The sequence below is a fragment of the Gouania willdenowi genome, chromosome 4, assembly GCF_900634775.1.
Source record: "Gouania willdenowi chromosome 4, fGouWil2.1, whole genome shotgun sequence".
Lineage (NCBI taxonomy): Eukaryota > Metazoa > Chordata > Actinopteri > Blenniiformes > Gobiesocidae > Gouania > Gouania willdenowi.
The window spans coordinates 40,931,175-40,950,080 of record NC_041047.1 but is presented as its reverse complement, the minus strand read 5'-3'; the positions used below and the strand labels follow the sequence as shown (position 1 = coordinate 40,950,080).

The 18,906-nt window shown below is 39.5% G+C and overlaps 1 protein-coding gene across 3 annotated transcripts; it reads right to left on the bottom strand.

The window, feature by feature from the left end:
* Window positions 1-550: 550 nt before the first annotated feature.
* Window positions 551-18,891, bottom strand: axdnd1 (axonemal dynein light chain domain containing 1). Of its 3 annotated transcripts, none has more exons than XM_028444616.1 (25): window positions 18,696-18,891; window positions 17,507-17,643; window positions 17,165-17,268; window positions 16,982-17,072; window positions 14,484-14,569; window positions 14,313-14,369; window positions 14,065-14,173; window positions 12,041-12,162; window positions 11,736-11,876; window positions 11,472-11,576; window positions 11,172-11,292; window positions 10,774-10,875; window positions 10,505-10,671; window positions 10,346-10,415; window positions 7,807-8,041; window positions 7,518-7,740; window positions 6,571-6,664; window positions 6,226-6,413; window positions 6,006-6,096; window positions 5,789-5,929; window positions 5,419-5,445; window positions 4,944-5,045; window positions 4,752-4,843; window positions 1,202-1,341; window positions 551-1,093 (listed from the first exon to the last, which is right to left on the bottom strand). In XM_028444616.1, the coding sequence occupies exons 1-25, from the start codon at window positions 18,763-18,765 to the stop codon at window positions 978-980; spliced, it is 2,931 nt and encodes a 976-aa protein (XP_028300417.1). In that variant the 5' UTR covers window positions 18,766-18,891; the 3' UTR covers window positions 551-977. The 3 variants fall into 3 exon arrangements, with proteins under 3 accessions (XP_028300417.1, XP_028300419.1, XP_028300420.1); XM_028444618.1 differs by having other exon boundaries at window positions 17,507-17,634; XM_028444619.1 differs by lacking the exons at window positions 17,165-17,268; window positions 17,507-17,643; window positions 18,696-18,891 and adding an exon at window positions 15,353-15,388 and having other exon boundaries at window positions 16,982-17,037.
* Window positions 18,892-18,906: the final 15 nt, after the last annotated feature.

Below are 18,906 nucleotides of genomic sequence, written 5' to 3'. Positions count from 1 at the left end.
ATGTTTTATTTAATGCATTCAGTAAAAAATGAATAAACTATAAAACATACATAGCTCTAATATATATTTTTGGAACTCTCAATTCATGAAAAAAGAGAGCTACCCCATGGCTGTTCTTGCACTTTTATTGTTGTATTGTGTTAATTAGGCAATATGTGTGTTTTTAGCGACTCGCTTCTTAGTGTCAATTGTTTCCCTTTGAACTTTTACTGTGTTAATTTATTTTGGTGTTTGTTGTTGCTTTCTCTGGTGCATACTGGTGTATTTTTGCACAAGTATTCCAATGTATTTTTTTTTCACTGCAAATGGCAAATAAATTGAACTTGATATCACATAAGTTTATTTGTGTGTTGAAGTTTCCATTTGGTAGTAGTACTCGCTACAACCACATTTGGACAAAGAAAAGAAAACTATACAGCATTTTCACTCAAAGGGAATCAAGTTAAACAAAAACCTTCGCCAAGCGCCAAATCTCGTCTTTGACAGATATTGGAAAAAATCTGGATCAGTGATCATGATCCAATAATGATTCACACTTTAAAGGCTCTAAGACATTTATATCCACATTAATAACGATACAGTAGGTTTAAATGTATGGGCACCCCAATTTCTTCTGAAAAATTACAATGAAATCTTCAATTCAGATCAAATCTGGATGAAACTGTGGAGTAATTGAGGAACCATCCTGGCATAATTGAGTCAAATTTCATAAATATCGATCAATTTTAAAATTTCACCATTTTGAAAATGATCCAGAATCAGTATATTAATCGAGATCCAGGCCATAGATAACCAACAAACAATCAAATAAATAAACGCCAGTGAATATAAACTAAAAACAACACAGCAACCTACTCATGTTGTAAATGTTCATTATTGAAGTGCTACGGTTGGTAAATCTTTCCATTCATAGTGTGAGCCCGAATCAAAATGAACATATGCTGATACATACAGGATTTTGATATTTTAGGATCAGATCAGCGTTTCTTGGTCCTTTTGGTGCTGCTCGTAGGTTTGCTTTCTGCTGAGCTTTTCTTTTGTATAGCTGGAGATTTCACCGTTGGTGTGGGGGACGTTTCTGTTTTCTCCATTCCTGAAATGCAGACGGAGGGGAAAATTGTGTTCCTCTATAGCTTCAAATACCAAGTTAATAATTTTATGCTTCAGCTGTTGGTGTTAAAATCAGCTGATGTGGACCTACCTTCATCACGTTGTGCCTGTAATCTGGGATGATCCTCTAGTTGTTTCTCTAAGTCCTGAATCTTGCCCAGTGCTTCCTGCAGTTCCTCCTCAGCTTTCAGAGCTCGCTGTTCTGCAGTTTTTAATCGCATCTCAGAATCTCTGAAAGTCAACAGAAGAATGTTTTATCCTGATGGCAGAACCTATGATAAATTGAACCGATTAATGTACAACTTGGTTCACTTTGGTCTTAGGCCTACCATCTTTATAGATGTTCTACGTTTTTCTTTTGTCCCCTTGTGATGAACAATTGAATTTATAACGATATATATAACAATTTTTCTATAATGATAAATATAATATGTTAATATGAGCTATTTAATCTACAATGATAAGTGTAACATTTTTTATAATGATAAATACAATATATTAGTTTTATAAAATAGATACCCATCTTTAAAATAGCTAAACATATCTTTATTGCCAAATGCTTGCCTGTCTATGTATGTTTTTACAGCTCCCACAAGGGGGCACCCAAAGCTTGCTACGAAGAACCCTACAAGAAAATACCCCCAGGGATGCCCGAGAGGGGGGGAGGATGACCATCCCAACCAGATGGAATTACTGGTTATGACCCAAGCAAATGGACAACAAATTACGAGCGCAGTCTGCATATGCGGCAAGGTCTGCAAGAACTCGAGAGGCCTGAAGATCCACCAGACTCGGATGGCCTGCCTCGGGAGGGAACAAGTGAAGCGAAGTTCAGGAACAGCAGCTGATGCAATAGTCTTTGTTGTGCCTGCTGCAGAACCTGGTCAGACGAAGGAGGAGCCAGGTCGCACACAGCAAGGAGTGGACCAAGCTGGATGAGGACGTGGACAAAACCCTGGATTGCATTTCAAAGAGTGATGCTGACCGGAAACTCCAAACCATGTGCTACCTCATAATGTGCATAGGAACTGAGCGTTTTGGAGTGGAACAGAAGCAAAGGGTTAAAAACCCAGCAAAACTCAATTGGCGGGAAGTCAAGATAAGCCAGTTGAGGCAAGAACTCAAATCCTTGAGACGCCAGTTTAAGGCAGCCAAGGAAGAGGAGAGACACTAACATCGTGAGGAAGAAGCTCATCACGTTGAGGAGGTCCGAATGTCACAGAAGGAGGGGAAAGGACAGGGCTTGGAAGCGAATTGCCTTCTTTGGCAAACCCTTTGCCTTCACTAAGTGGCCACCCCGCTTTCCCTATAGAAGAGATCGACCATCATCTCAATGCCACCTTCAGTGACACATCAAGATATCAAGGGCTTGGCCCTTCTGAGGCACTGGTGACACCTCCAGAACCAGAATCCCAATTCATCAGTGAAGAGCCCACCCTGGCAGAGGTAAAGGGAGTTGTGAAAACTGCAAAATCTAGTTCTGTTCCCGGCCCAAGTGGTGTACCCTACAAGGTCTACAAGCAGTGTCCACGGCTCCTCGAGCGTCTGTGGAAGATCTTGAAGGTGATATGGTGGAGAGGGAAAGTCGCCACACAGTGGAGACACGCCGAAGGCATCTGGATCCCGAAGGAAGAAAACTCCAGCTACATCGAGCAGTTTCGTATAATCTCGCTGCTCAGCGTTGAAAGCAAAATTTTCTTTAAGATTTTCTTTAAAAGCCGGGGCAAAATCTTTGACAGCTCCCTGAAGGATGCAACGGCTTTGCAGCAGATAAAGAGCTACCTGACTTCTTGGCTCACAGCCATCGATAAATCTGGTCTTCCAGGAAAGTTTAAGGCCTGGATGTACCAGCACGGAGTCCTACCTAGAATACTCTGGCCTCTGTTAATCTACGAGGTACCAATGACAACGGTAGAGGTACTAAAGAAGACCATCAACAAGTTTTTAAGAAAATGGTTGGGGCTCCCTCGGTCCTTGAGCAGCATTGCCTTTTATGGCCAATCCACCAAGCAGCATTTCCCTCACTGTGGACTCTCGGAAGAATTAAAAGTTACCCGCTCTAGAGAGGTAATGATGTACAGGGACTCCGCAGATGTCAAGGTTGCCTCAGCAGGAATTGTTGTTAAGACTGGGAGGAAGTGGCAGGCACAAGAAGCCGTAAGCAGAGCGGAGGCACAAGACCTTGGTGGGTACCGTGGCAATGGGGAGGGCAGGCCTTGGTAGCTTTTCTAAGCCACGCTACGACGGGGCCCGCGGCAAAGAGAAGCGCCAATTGGTCCAAGACGAGATCCGTGCAGAGCTCGAGGAAGAACGTTACAGCAAGATGGTCAGCATGTCCAAACAAGGGGCGTGGACAAGGTGGGAGCATGCAGAAGCTCGCAAACTCACCTGGGCAGAGCTCTGAAGAGCTGAACCTCTGCGAACAAAATTACTCATTCAGTCTGTATGCGACATCCTCCCAAGCCCGGCCAACCTGCACACCTGCGGACTAGCTGACACTCTGGAGTGCAAACTGTGCCAGAGGAGGGGCACCTTAGAGCACATCCTGAGCTGTTGCCCAAAGGCTCTAGGGGAGGGACAGTATCGCTGGCGCCATGACCAAGTTTTAAAATCCCTGGCTGATTCCATCTGCATAGCGATATAAAACAGCAAGTCCCAGGTCGCCTCGAAGCAATCAATCACCTTCATCAGAGCAGGACAGAAAGCAAACTACCAGCCGAGCTCCTCAGGAGGGTTCCTCGCCACCGCTCTTGACTGGCAGCTCCAAGTTGACCTGGGAAGGAAACTCAAGTTCCCGGCAAATATCGTTACCACTTCACTCCGCCCAGACATGGTGTTAACATCTGATTCAACCAAGCAAGTGGTGCTACTGGAGCTGACGGTCCCCTGGGAGGACCGAATTGACGAAGCTAGTGAGCGAAGGAGGGCCAAATACTGTGAGCTCATCACAGAGTGCTGGAGAAATGGCTGGAGAGCCCGCTGTGAACCAGTCAAAATCGGGCGCAGGGGTTTTTCAGGTCACTCACTACAGCGAGTGTTCAAACTCCTAGGCATTAGAGGACAGCAGTTGAGAAAAGCCACCAAGAACATCCTTGAGGCCACAGAAAAGGCCTCCAGATGGCTGTGGATCCGTAGGGGGGGATCCGTGGTGCATCACTTGGACACAGGCTGGGGTCTGATCACCCCCGGCTGAATCGCCCAGGCGAGGGTGTCTGATGATTAAAGTCCTGAAACACCCTATGACCCCAGGTTAATCAGTGATGACATGTCCAAGTATCACCGTGAGGTGTAGTTGAGTTCATAGCATAAGCACCTATTTTTACTTGTTTTAATCATGTCCTGATGAAGACAGTGAGTTAAAACGCATTGATATGACATCTCTGTATTAAATAAAGCATTTTACACCTCAAGAGTGCCTCAGATCGTCAATAGTTTTGGCTGCTGCTGATACTTTGTACTGTTCTTTCTTCAAACAAAGATGGTTTTGTTTGGGTTTTGAAATGTTTCAGTGTCTGTGAACTCAAAGTAATAGGTTTCAGTCTACAAGGTGTCGGATCATTGCAAGCGGAGAAGCAAAGAAGATGGATGATTAGATGGTATAGTATAAATTATCCTAAAAACAACATGTATAAAAACATTACAGTAGTTCTTGCTGCAACAGTCCCACTGTGGTCAGATCCCTGAAGGCTTTCTGGGCTTCTTCAGTAGCTGGAGATACAACCAGGTCATCGGTCTGTTTAACAGAAAGACGGTCAAAATAACAGAAAGGCATATAATTCAATTCACACAACAAATAAACTAATATTAGGCCAGGTCAGATTTAAATGTCGTACCCCTTTCAGTGAGACTTTGGTGCCATCCAACTTTCTTTCTGTGATGCTTCCATCTGAGCTTATCTGCTTCACAGTGATGTTCTCAGGAACCATCAGCGCCACCTAGAGGACAAAGACAATGTAACTGTATGCCCTTTTTCTCATAGAAAAAGGATGCAGTTCTAATTCTCCAATATATTTGTTAATATCCCAAGCCTGCATTCATATTGGTAAATGTAATGCATAAAGAATATGTTTATTTTACCATTCAATTGAGAATCAAATCTCGTGTATGATTGCAACTTGTCAAGATGCTGCGTATGATGCAAGTAAACAACTGAAGAGTCATATACATCACATGTGAATTTTACAGTGTATAAATGCAGGGGTGGATAAAGTACTTTTGGGAGTTTTAAGAAAAACAGCTTTTCATTCATTTTAATTCCTCTACAGACTACAATTCTGCATTTCCAGAGAACTTTAATGTTTAACAAACCTCCTGTGTTTCATGGTCTGTTGTTCTCTGTGAAAAAACAATCAAAAACAACAAAACTGGTATTCATTATCACCAAAGACTACAATATAACATCAGACATATTAAGATTTTAATCAAAACAAATTCAAAGACAGAAAACAAACCAATGACAGACTACCGGTAGTTTAAAAATATTTTTTTCATGAATGAGATAAAATCGGCACTAATTTACGTGACCATCGAGGGACTTATCTTAGATTTAAATACTACGTTACCAATGTATCATTCAACTCTTTGTGTACAAGGAGACTCCAACAGAGAAAAACAATCAGAGATGGTCAAAATAATATATAAAATCCAGATACACTTATAATTGAAGCCGATCCGTTACCTGAGCCTCTATTGTTGCGTTCGTGGAACAGAGAATGTGATCAGTGTTGGATATGTGCTCAGGCTGTGTGACGGGCACCTCTACAGGCACAACACCTGAGAGGAGCAACAAACTGATCTCCACCCAGTCAGCACACTCCGTCTGTGAAAAACGTTCACATTTTTTTAATCCGAACAGCATTAATTACTATTTTACTTAATCTCTTAGAATTGTTTACCTGTAGTTTTTCACACTCGTTTATCACATTTTTGCGGTCATCATCACCAAGGTTCAGGAAAACCTGCTCCTCAAAAATCAGAGCGCAGGAGCTAAAAAAAGGAAATTTTTAGTTGGTTATTCAAACTGTAATGAGTGAATAAGTACATAAATATTTCAGACAGCATCATGACAAGAAAGATGACAGATCAGAGCGCAAATTTTGTTAAGTTTTGTGTTACCTGGAGATGTACTGGGAACAGTTGTCCAGTTTTTTGCAAAGCACTTTAGCCCTCTCCCTCAGACTCTGCAGTGGGACCTGGTTGATGTCGTGGGGCTGCAGTTCGTGGTCATGATCTTTGAGGTCAGGGATCATGAGCAACAACAGGTCCAACATCCAGCGAGTCAGAGCCATGTGGACAGCATTGACCTGACAAGAGAAGAAACAACCAAATTCAACACTTTTCTGTGATGAATTCCAAAACAGCCACATAAATACAGACTTGAAATACATTTTCTACATAATTTATGACTGAGCATCAAATTCTACATTTTGCAACTGACCAGTGGAGTAGGCTCGTGCCTACCTCCTCACGGAGTCTCTGGCGCTCTTCCACAGTAAAGTTAGACAGGCGGGTTTTGAATTCCCTAACTTTGTCTAAAGCTTTTTCAGCCTCAAAACTGTAGGATAACAGAGCACATCATATAAATCATTAGAATTACTTACATATATTAAAGTCCGAGAAAAGGAGAAATAAATGTGTGTTATGAGTTTGTCACACAACAGAAACATGTGTCATTGACCACTGAGCCAAATTTGAAAGATGAAAAAAATCACTAAGTATATAAAATTAGGTCTCAAAGTCATGGAAAAACTTTTCTCTCTGCTCTGAGATGCTGGGGGCATGTCAGTTAGAGGCGCTGGAACCACGCCCACGCGTGGGAAGGGCGCCGCCTCCAATGTACTATGTCTATGGGAGAGAACAGTGTGAAAGCGGCTTCAGCGTTGATAAAGTGCTTGGATCGGGTCAAACGAGGTGTCAGTGGAAAGGTCTGTTCCGCTCGAGTCCGAATATGTGCATCTCTCCCGGATAGAGCCAGAACTCTGTCTGCTAGAGGCGAAACATACAGTCGCGGTGCAAAAAGCAGTGCTCATTTCATGAAAAATGTGGCACCAGCGGACGCATTTTATTCTGAATATGTGGTTTGTTTTCGGCTAGGGGCCGAATTGCGCCTGCTGGAGGCCGCGGAAGTTTGGTGTGCTTCAGCAGCAGGGTCGGGTTTATGCTAATGAGGGCTCCATTATGTAACACGGCTATTATTTCTGACACGCCCATTAAATCCTGAACACAGAAATCTGAAGCAGTTTGTGAAGCCTAGCTTCACAATTACATTATAAATGGTTGAATGACTTTTTACATGTTTTAAGGATTACATTTATGACCTAATTAATGTGTTTATAAGAAAATGGCTGAATTTGCTTTACACAGACTTTAAAAACAAAATCATTGATCCCACATAAATGAGAACTTACAACACGTCCTGCTTGCTTTTATCTATTTGTCCTACACTCTGCTCTTCTCTGATGGTGAGGTGCTGTAAAGCCTCTTCAGACAAACTCTGCCAATCTTGCAAAGCTTTTTCCAGCTTTTCAGAAACAGATAGAGACATTTCCTCTGTCTGTTCAATCACTGCATCAAGTGTAAAAACCCAAGACTCGATTAACCCAGCAAGCCTTGTGATGTTTCCATGGATCCCTGAGACAGAACAGCTGATATTAGTTCATTGAAACACTAAAGAGGAGAATGTGTAGGAGTGCTCACCACTCTCCCCGTTAACTTGAGTGTCTAGTTGTTTGAAAAGCTTTGATACGTCATCGTCTAGCTCTTTCAGGAGCTGATGACCTTCAGGAAGGTCACCACCAGGTGAAGAATGTCGGGTGAAAAGCCGACTGCTAATTTTCAGCCATTCTTCCAGAATACTGTGAAGTTGGCGCAGCGTCTGCAGGGAGTAAAACTGACTCTCACCTTGGTAGAACTCACACTGAAGAGATAAAATCTGTAAAAAAAACACAAAAAATAGATGACAACATGGGATCTATATGAGGGAATATACATATACATACAAACAATCAACACATGGAGCAGACGTTTAATCGCTATTACAGGGTGCTGGGCCACAGGCTGAATCTACACTGCTCTTATTGACACACCATCATCAAAATAACACTAAAAATATTTACATCAGTGATGCACATTATTATCAGCATTTATTAGTTTTGCATTTTGTCAAATCAAGTATCAAACATTCTGCTAATATATCACATGCTACATGTATGGCTCCTGTATGCAGCTTTCTCTATATCAGTGGTTCCCCCCACCATCCTGACAAATAACACATTTTCAAATGTATTGAACAAACAGGGAACAAGTAACATCATATTTCAAAATAAATCAAAGTAAATTATACTAATCACCTGCATAAAACTAATGTAAAAGTGCAACAGTCAAAAATACAGGAAATAACCAAACGTTGTTTACAATCTGTGCCAAAAAGCTTCAGAAGACAAAAGAATTAAATTCGTTTTTTAAAGTCAACTATTACTGTTCGCTCCATGTAAAGTAGATGTAAACCATTATTTTTACAATTTCCACATTACATTTTGATCCAGGTCTATATCTAATGAAGTCAGATCATTTAATGACGTTTTAATTTCTGCTACTTTTTACGTTGCCATTATTACTTTCTTTGGGCAACTGTGGATCAGTGGTAGAGTGGTTCGTCCAATAGCCGAAGGGTTAGGGCAGGGCTATTCAACTGGAGGCTCAAAACCGCTCCATTCCTCGAACACAACTGGCCCGTGGCCCACCTATCTATAGTTAGTGAATTAATTGTTTAATGTCCGCCAAAAACGGTATACACGCGGCTTTGTGACACTTCACAGCACTTTACAACACTTCTAGCACTTTGTGACGTTTTCCGGCACTGCTGTTTACAACGCATATGGAAAAGCGCTTCAGATAAACAGCAGGCATGGCACATTCAAAGGAAAAGCGATGGAAAGTTCACACCAAAAATAGACAGTTCAATAAAGACTGGACTGATGAGATTGCTCACATAACAAAAGCGGAGGGAAATCCCATGTGCCTGCTATGTTATGATATCTGCTCAATGAAAAAGGAATACAATGTCCGACGACACTTCAACTTTGACAACGACTATCCACCGGGTTCAGATGCTCGGCAAACAAAACTGAAAACACTTGCTTTTAACTACCAACAAAGCTCGACAATCTTCTCCTGCACTTGCACTCTGCAGCAGAAGGCAACCATAGCATGGATACTCACAAAAAAAAAAGTCATTTACCGAGGTGGAAACTGTGAAAGAATGCATAATTGCTTCTGTTGATGAGGTGGTAATGGACAACAAAGTGAAACAACTGGTAATATTTTTTTATCTTCAATTTCTTGCACAAAAATCCAGCAGGTACTGTGATTAATATTTAATTCAACTTGTAGCTGCTTACGTTTTTTATTACTTGTACATAAAGCCAGCAAGTGCTGATACTGTTATTTAAACCAGAAGCTGGTCATGTTTGTGAGTTGTTCGAGTTAAACGTGATGCTAGTTATGTCATTGCTGTTGTTTTTTCAATTTCTTGTACAAAAAGCCAGAAGGTGCCGTTACTTAATGTAATGAAACCAGAAATTGGTCATGTTTTTCAGTTTATTTATTTCTTGCACTTTTCAATCAGCAGATGCTGTGATTTAATTCAACTTGAAGCTGCTTGTTTTTTTATGACTTGCACAAAAATCCAACTGGTGCTGTTTATAGAACTTAATGTGATGGTGTTTTGTGTCAGTTCACTTTTTTATTGTATTGTTCTGAAACTTGGTACTGTCCATAAGTTGACTTGGTTATTTGCTTTCTTAGTTAAAACTCTGTGGAGACTACAGATGGAAAATAGCTGAAATTTGCTAAATCTGGCATATTTTACATATTGTTACATCCTGTAAAATGCATTGTCCCTTCCAGATGAAAACAATAAAATAATAGGCTTTGCTTCCTTGATCAACCCATAGACAACATCATATACGTAGACACCTTATTGCCCGTGTATCAGCATTGATTGTCGACCAAATGAGTTGTAAATTATAGGCATTTGGGACTGTGACTGTAAGCGCCAAGAGAGAAAATATCAACTCTCGATAGAACAATCACTTCTCATGACATGACGTATATATTAGTGATCTGGTTCAAAGGTGCTTAGCAGATGGGATTTGGTCAAAAACAACACTGTGACAATTAAAACACATACAGTCACTACACAAAACCAGGAATAAGATACACATGCAATATTTACCTTTGACCACTGTTGCAAGTCAGCATGAATCTGCGCTACCATTCCTTTGTCATATTTGGGATCGGGGCCTCTAAAAATTGAAGGCAGCATTGTCGTAATATTGAAAATGCAAATGTTTTCATTTTTATTTCAAATATTGTATTCAAAAGTGCTGCTTACTTCTTGTTTGTGGTGTAGACTGAAAGCCACTTTCCAATGCCCTGCTGGATGCTTTGGATCTGTCCACTCTGGGCCTCCTCAGCGTTCCTCAGCCTAGACATTAAATCAGTCAGCTGCCTTCCCCATGAGTCACAGAGTTCAAGAACCACATTCAAATCTTTTGTATCCTGCAAGAAAAAAGCCACTTTCACAATTTAAAACGCCAGTGATGCGGCATTATTTATGACTGATGATATTTAGCATTGTAAACAGTAAAAGCTTTGGTTTACCTTCGAAACAAGGTAAAGGACGCAGTGCTCTGCTGTTTTGAACCAGTTTTGCTCACTGAGGTGCAAACGACTGACCAGCTGCAGCTTCTTTCTGTTGATCACCTGAACAATACAATACTGTTACTTTTACTGATCAATCAGAATCAGAAGTACTTTATTTATCCTAGAGGGAAATGACTTATGTCACAGAGCCTCGACAAATGTTACAAATGAAAAGAATAAACACTAAAGAAAGAAAGAAAGAAAGAAAGAAAGAAAGAAAGACATAATTAAGTAAGAATTAAATAATACAAGTTCATTAAACTAAATATGAGGATAGAGTGTTGTTTCAAGAGCTACTGTTGGGTTTCCACTGTTATTGTGTCTATAAGCTATTAAAAGGAACAAAAGTGACAAACCTTGCGGGCGAGGCAGAAAGTCAGCTCAACCCAGTCGTCTCGCTCCTCCGTCCTTTGGACCAGCTGAGCCTCAAGTCGCGACCTTTGCATCTCATACAGCTCATGGTAACCCTGGACCACACTGAGAGCAGTGCAAAGATTGGTTGAGAGGTCAGTTATTTGGTAATGATTCATTAAATATATCCAATTGAACTTTTTGCACAACATTGACAAACAATATGTTTTATGGTCTCTTGAATTAATTGTATCCGTTAATCTCATGTTGGATTGTATCTTGTTAGATTTGTATCATAGACTGACTTTGAGTTACAGTGAGTCTGCTTGAGAGAGTCAGCCAGCTGTCGATGAGCGTGCTCGGCCTGCTGGGAAACAAAGGCATCATGGTCTTTGATTTTTGACAATTCCCTGTGAAGACAAACAAATGTACACTGGAATAAAAACATGCACACACCTAATTCTTTCATATGCAACCATCCCTTCAAGTATCCTTCTTTTTTCTTGCAACATTGATCTATTCTCACCTGGCTGAGCTACTACTGATCGGGCTCACCCAAACTTACGTACATGCTAAGCTGCTGAATAGACGTCTTGATCCGCTGGATTTCGTCTGTGAGATGGCGATCCAGAGTTCGCTGCGCCACTACTTCTGTGTGCAAAGCCTTTAGACGGTGTGGGATTTGACTGAGCAGGGACTGGTAGTTCTTCCTGGACAAAAAGTAGAAACTAAAGGTGAGCATCTACAAAGTCACACCTTAAAATGAGGAAAAGTCTCCACAAATATTGAAATTCTCCCAAGCTCTCTGTCATGCTTGCCTCGCAATTACATCAATATAGCAATTTTCATGCTACTGAATCACCTATTGAGTTACCTGAGTTTGGCGAGGAGTTGTCCTCTCTCAACGCAGCCAACGCTCACTTGTCGAATCAGTTCATGGAAAACAATGTTGTAGATGTTTTGCTCGACCTTCACCAGCTCAAGTAAACCCTCAAGCTACGGGACAAGAAAGAGCCATGATTTACATTTTCACAAAGCTCTAATACTGTAACTGCTGAACATGTTGAGGCTAAACCTTATGCCAGACATGGGCAACATGAAGCCCTCAGCCTAGTTTTGTATGGACAACAAAGAAAATGGGAAAACATGACACAGCAGAAATACACAACATGACTCGGAAAAACAAACAAAATTATATAAACAACATACAAAAGAACAACACAAATACAAGAATGACAGAAAAATATACAATACAAGACGAAAAATAAACAAAATAGAAGAAAAATATACAAAACAACAGCAGAAATACACAAAATAAAATTGCATAAACATACATAAAAGGAAAACCAAAATACACAAAATAAGAACAAAAATGCAAAGAATGACATACAGAAACTTTGCACATAACTAACAAAATTACAATAAAAAACATCAAACAAAAACTAAAATATACAAACTGTGGCCCTCAATTCAGAGAATCACATCTTTGTGGCCCCCTTCATGATAAAACTTGTCCATCTCTGCCTTCTCTAAGTTGCACCTGATGTATTTTTTTCTACATTATACTTTTAATCCACAAACAAAGTTCATAAACTCAAATTGTGAGTCACCTAATAATAGAAATCCATTATGAATGAAGGTCAGGATGTTTCACACCCACAACCAAAGCTGGCATAAAACACATTCACTGCCTTTTCTCCTTTTGCAAAACAAGTGAATGTATTTGAAGGGCTACAAAAAATAACTTGATCATGTAAGTCAACACATGTTAATTGCTAATTTCTTGCAACATATTAAGCATGCATATTAAGCCAGCATGTTGGCAGTTAAATAAAACATTCCCCACACAAAAAAAATCTCAATTTTCTTCCAGAATAGTTGTTTTCTAGGTTTTTTTTTTATTTATTTATTTATTTATTCAGTTTATTTCCGACATGGTTACATTCACTTTTTTTTTTTTTTTTTTTACATTTTTTTTTTCTTTTTTTGTACATGCCGAAAAAGGAGACGAGAGAAGCAGTTTGCTTATCCGGGTCCCGTCCCCTGTTTTACCATCGCAAATTTACATGGGTTTACATGTCTCTCTGGTCAAACATTCTTGAGTTCTTCTGAACCGTCCTTTTTTGTGTATTCTCATCTGTAGTCAGTGTTGTCCTCCTCCTCTATCTTTGTTCGTGTTGGCCTTGTTCCCTGCCAGACGTTGTTAGCATTCCTCCAGTTCAAGAATAGTTCCTCTTTCGAAGGTGTTTGGAAGGTTTTTCCCTTTTCATCCATAATGTCACCACTCGGGAATGTCTCTTTTGGACACACAAGTTTGCAGCTTGTTTTGTCTCTACATCAAGGGTAATCCAGCTGTTGTTAGTTCTATTGGCAGTGTTGTATTTTCCACTGTCTGATGATGGGATCAGATCCAACTTGTATAAACACATTATTATATCCTAGTTCACAAGCAAGTTAGTTATCTAAACATGGAAACAGAAACGTTGATGGTCTGTAGAGGTTGCAGGAGGTTGAGTAGGAAGGTGGCAGAGTTATTGTGATTTTAGGTTAACAAATGGTTTAACCCTAACCCTAACCCTAACCCCATTTTATATAAAGTTAATGTCATCAAAACCCTCTGCAAGAAATAATTCATTATTTTAAATGTATATTTTATAACTATAGGGAGCCATTGTAAAAGAGTCAAAGAGCCACATGTGGCTCCAGAGCCACAGGTTGCAGACCCCTGAACTAAACTAAAGGTAAGGAACATTTCTGATCATTGGTTCATACAGTCAGGGTAAATGTTGGGTCTGTTGTTGTTCCTATGTAACAGTTGCACATGTTTTACACACTTGTTGGTACATAAACTGGTTAAGGCACACAGACTAGAGTTTCATTCTCTATCTGGCCACCTACTTGGGAGAGCTCAGTCAGCTCTTCGTTCTGCTGATTCACTCCTGCCTTCTCCAGCATGTCATCCATCATCCTCGACAGCTGGACCGCCTCCAGCCGACCACTGGGTCTCCTGGACACAGAAAATCCATGTCAATATTCAATGCTGTCCCTTACCAACACTCCCTTTCCTTTTAAATATGGAGTACCAGTACTGCACCTAGTACCAAACTAAAAAAATTAACTAGATGAAATAACATCTGTGGACTCACAGTGATGGAAGGACTCGCAGCTTCTTCTCATTATCCTTCAGCTGTACCGTGAATGCACTGAGGAAAAGGAGAAGACGTAGTAGAAATGAAAGATAGGCTCAGATTATTTTACATAGCTAACATTAAGCTGCAGAAGAAAAGCTCCATCAGCAATTATTGAGACAGACTTACTCTTCATAAAATTCAAGGTTCTGTATCCCTTTGTTTTTCACTATGCGATATTCCTCTGGGACTAGTCTCTCCAAGATGCTTTTATTCTGAAAAACAGTAAAACAACAATCCAGAGCGGTTTAGAGAGTTACGACATCTCCGTTCACACCAATGGACCGTTTTTTTTTTTACAGCAATGGAGCTAGAGTGGAGTAGACAATTTGTGATGCACTTTTAAACGGTAAGACGTTTAAATAATCATATTGAATATTTTTATTATTTTGATCAGCGTATCTAAACCCATTCAAGTGTGCAATAAATTATAATTGTATAACAATTGTATATACACATACATATGATGGTGTACTGTATAAATATTGTAAATCAAAGCTTTATATTTATTGATGACAGATTATCAAAAATCCCAGTTATGCCACAATTTCTACAGTCTACATGAATCAAGCATTTTGAACTTCTGTAGTCTCTCTCTCTAAACAGCTCTGCAACAATCTATATACTTTGCACAAGTAAATGATTGACAATATGTGTAATAGTAATGTAAAAAAGCCAATACTGGTATACATATTCATAATCAAATTGAAGATATCGTCACTTGAGAAGTTTGGTTTGAAGTTTTTCTTAGATTTTCTATTAATGTATTTGTGTCCATGTCTTCTACTGTTTAAATTTGTGCACATTTAAAAAAAAGAATTTATTTACAACAACATGTTTATACCATAGATATAAGAACCCAGTCATCTCATGGCATACAACGTAAGGAATGCTTTATTGGAAGGAAAATTACAAATCCAAAAGCTTTGAGCAAGAAAATGATAAGATGAAGTAAAACAATGCTATTTCATCAAGAAGCCTCCGTTAGAACAACTCACACTGTGAGGTGGAGGAAATCTGCCTCAACTGCTGAGCTGAAAGTAAGAAGAAAATGGAAAAAAGGTAGCCAGATGTAAACCAGATGTAAACCAGAAACCACTTGCTCAAAAAGTGCAACAGCGAGAGATGACGAATAAGGACGTATAGCGTATAGAGGGATGGACGGGGAGAATAGTTAACGGCTTAATCGACTGAAAACAGAAAAGTTGGTCAGTGCACAAGAGTAGATTCCCATGCAGCCGCTGACCTTTAGCATCATTAGCATGAATGAAAAATAGTTTGTGTCTGTAGCTTTGGCTATTTTATACGTTACAACACAAGATGTCAGACTATGCTACTTTAAGTTCAATTTCATTAAGTCTTAAAATTATAAAATAATGTTGACAGCAATATAACATATCATTAGGTACATTGTAAAAGTTTATTTAATATTTCATTTAACATGTAAAATGAGTAATTAACTTATTAATGGTCCCATGACATGACACTTGAATTGGATGTGAAAGTGTGCAAATACCCACGAGAGGGAAAGAGTCAGGATACAAAGTACGGTGATGAAAATGTTATTTTTCTGCCTTAATAGAGTCTATTCTATGACTGGTCAAGTAGGGGCACACAGTGATATTATTTTCACTTTGTTTATGTCTTGTTGTACATTTGACATATGTAATTTGTAACCGAATCTGCATAGTTGACAACATAGCTCGTGTTGTTGCATAGTTCCACAATAGTTTTCTACTGCTGTGAAGAAATAAATGCTTGTGAACATGAGTACGAGGCAGGGTTGGGGTCAATTACATTTTTCACTTACAATTACATTTTTAATTACCGGTGTTCAATTACAAATCTATTTCGATTACAGCGACTGGCAAATAAAGATTAAATTACAATTATTTTTTATCCTCAGAAAGTCAATTACAATTACATTCTCGATTATTAAAGTTCAATTACAATTAATCACATTTACTGAACCTGAAATAAATAACCTAATAATGTTAACCTTCTTCTCGTGTTAGCTTTCTGTTAGCATCTCTTATGATAACGGGTCCTAAATCAGCTGTAAAATACACTAAAAACAAGTATCTATCATCTAATTTATTTCCTATCTATTGGTTACCTTGTTAAGCTTCCTAATCAATGAAAATATAGTTTTTAATATTATTGTCGTAGCGTCTGACCTTTTTTTGTGTCAGTATAGCCCTAGATTTCAATTCTTTTTAAATGGTAAAATGTGTGAAAGCTTGATATAAAACATATAACTACATATGTGTAGAACTGTACATAGAACTGTAACATGGTTCCCCAGTTTTGCGTTATATTAGAATTGACCATTTTTATGCAGTTTTCATGGCAATTACAATTACAAAGTCAATATAGATACACCATGATTGTAATTAATTATCAATTATACGATTACAATTATAATTAATCCCAACCTTATTACGAGGCATAAATCTTTTTTGAGCAGACCAGGAGGAGCGACAGTGGCACTTAATCAAGGCCTGATAGTTGAAACTTCCCTTTATAGAGAAAATGATGGATAAAAGAATGAAGGAAGGGATGGATGATGGATGGATGGATGGACGGATGGAATGACGGATGGATGGAGTGATGGATGGATGGCTCACCTGTGTGTCACTGATGTTATTTTTCAGTGGTGGGAGATGAGGTGTTGTCTTCCTTTCAGCAACCATAGTATCACACAGGAAGGAAATATCCCTGCGCGCACACACACACACACACACACACACTTCTTAGATGATAGTTTAAATCCTATACTTAATGTTGGTGTGTGTGTGTAATCTCTTAACCTTCCAGCTCCAGTCAAGGACGTTGGCTGCTCTAAGAAATATTTGTATTTCTTGCGTCCCAGAGAATGATGCCAGACGGCATCTGGTCGTCGGACTCCAAAGTCCTGTGCATAGTGACAGCAACTTCAAAATAATAGTCAGTAGGACCTTAGAATGTTTATAAAACACTTTTCCTCTTTTTAGACCTCTATTCACCATAAATGTATGTACAATCACTAAAACCCATCCAATGCTGTCTCTAATGTCTTCATCTGCAGAATGTATTTCCTTGCAGAAAAATATTGTAATAGAATGAATGATGAATGCAAAAGCACTGAGTAGATATGAATGGTGTGTTGGTACCTGACAGGTCCGATGGTGGGCGGACTGTCCGAGTCCATTCTTACTGCACACACTGGAGCTCAGGCTGACCAGAAGTTCTTGGGGAATAATGTGGTCATTGTTCCAGGAGGAATGTGTTGTTTTGCTTTCTGCTGGAACTTAAACATGTTCTTCAGTTACTTTACAAATGAATAACACAGAAAACTGTCTCAATTCTCCCACTGCACCAGGTGTAAGGGTCACAAATCAAATAGCTTTTAACATCAGACGTTTGTTTTCTGTAGTTTGCAGTTAATGATAAAGAATACTGATGGCTCTATGATGTGACAACACTGAGAGTGATAAGGTATTTATCACAATATAAAAACGTCACATGACCTACTGTCCATGGTACGCGTGGTATTGCAATATCACAAGACATGCTAATGTTTAAAACATGTCTATATATTATAAATCTGGGTTGTGTAAACTGTTCTAGTTTGAAGTTTTATAAATGTTGTACAAAGTTTATGAATGTCATTATGAGTCTGACGACATGACATGTTTTTTTTAGACTGGCATGAACTTTCTGTCTCTGAGTAGCACTTTAAATAGGAAAATATTGTCTTATTTATGTTTTTGTTGAATATATTTTTGATATTTCCATGGAGTTGAAAAAGTGATGCTCAGAGTAAGTATGTAAGTATGCCGAGTTTTAAAGATAAAAGCATGGTTGTTTTTCAAGTGTATTTATTGGAGTCTTTTTCCCCCTTTCCTAAATATCTTCCTATACTTCAGTGGTTCCCAGCTTTTTTTGGGTCGTGACCCCATTCTGATATCAAGAATTTCTAGCAACCCTTAAGGACTTTTTTCTTTCTTTCTAGAATTACTTTTTGATTGTGTTATTAAAAATACAGAGTAGTCAGGATAAGTGATGAAAACACTGCTCTACTTTTTCATTATCGTGAACACATTTGTGTATCGTATTGAGAACTCTCTGTCTAACTCTAACCTCACAAAACCAATATTATAAGTAGAATCTTTAAGACATGGCGTTCATCCAGGAATAACTTGTCCCAGTGTCCCTGTTTGTCTGTGCGGGTCCACTGTCGGACTACCGGAAGACCAGGACCAGGACCAGGACCAGGACCAGGACCAGGACCAGGACCAGGACCAGGACCAGGACCAGGACCAGGACCAGGACCCGCCATGTTCGTCAGGCCTTTCTCACCTCTGAGGTCCGACGCTCGCTCCAGCTTCGACGCACCCGGGGCTGAACTGGCTCTGACCGGCTCAGACATGCTGGACTCACGTCGGTTGTGTTAAATTAAATTTACTGCAGCACCTTTCAGGGTCACGTGGGACAGAAACTGGAGTTTTACGTTCATTCTTTTCCACCAACTTCAGATACAACTTCCTGGTCTCGTTGCCAGGGCAACGCG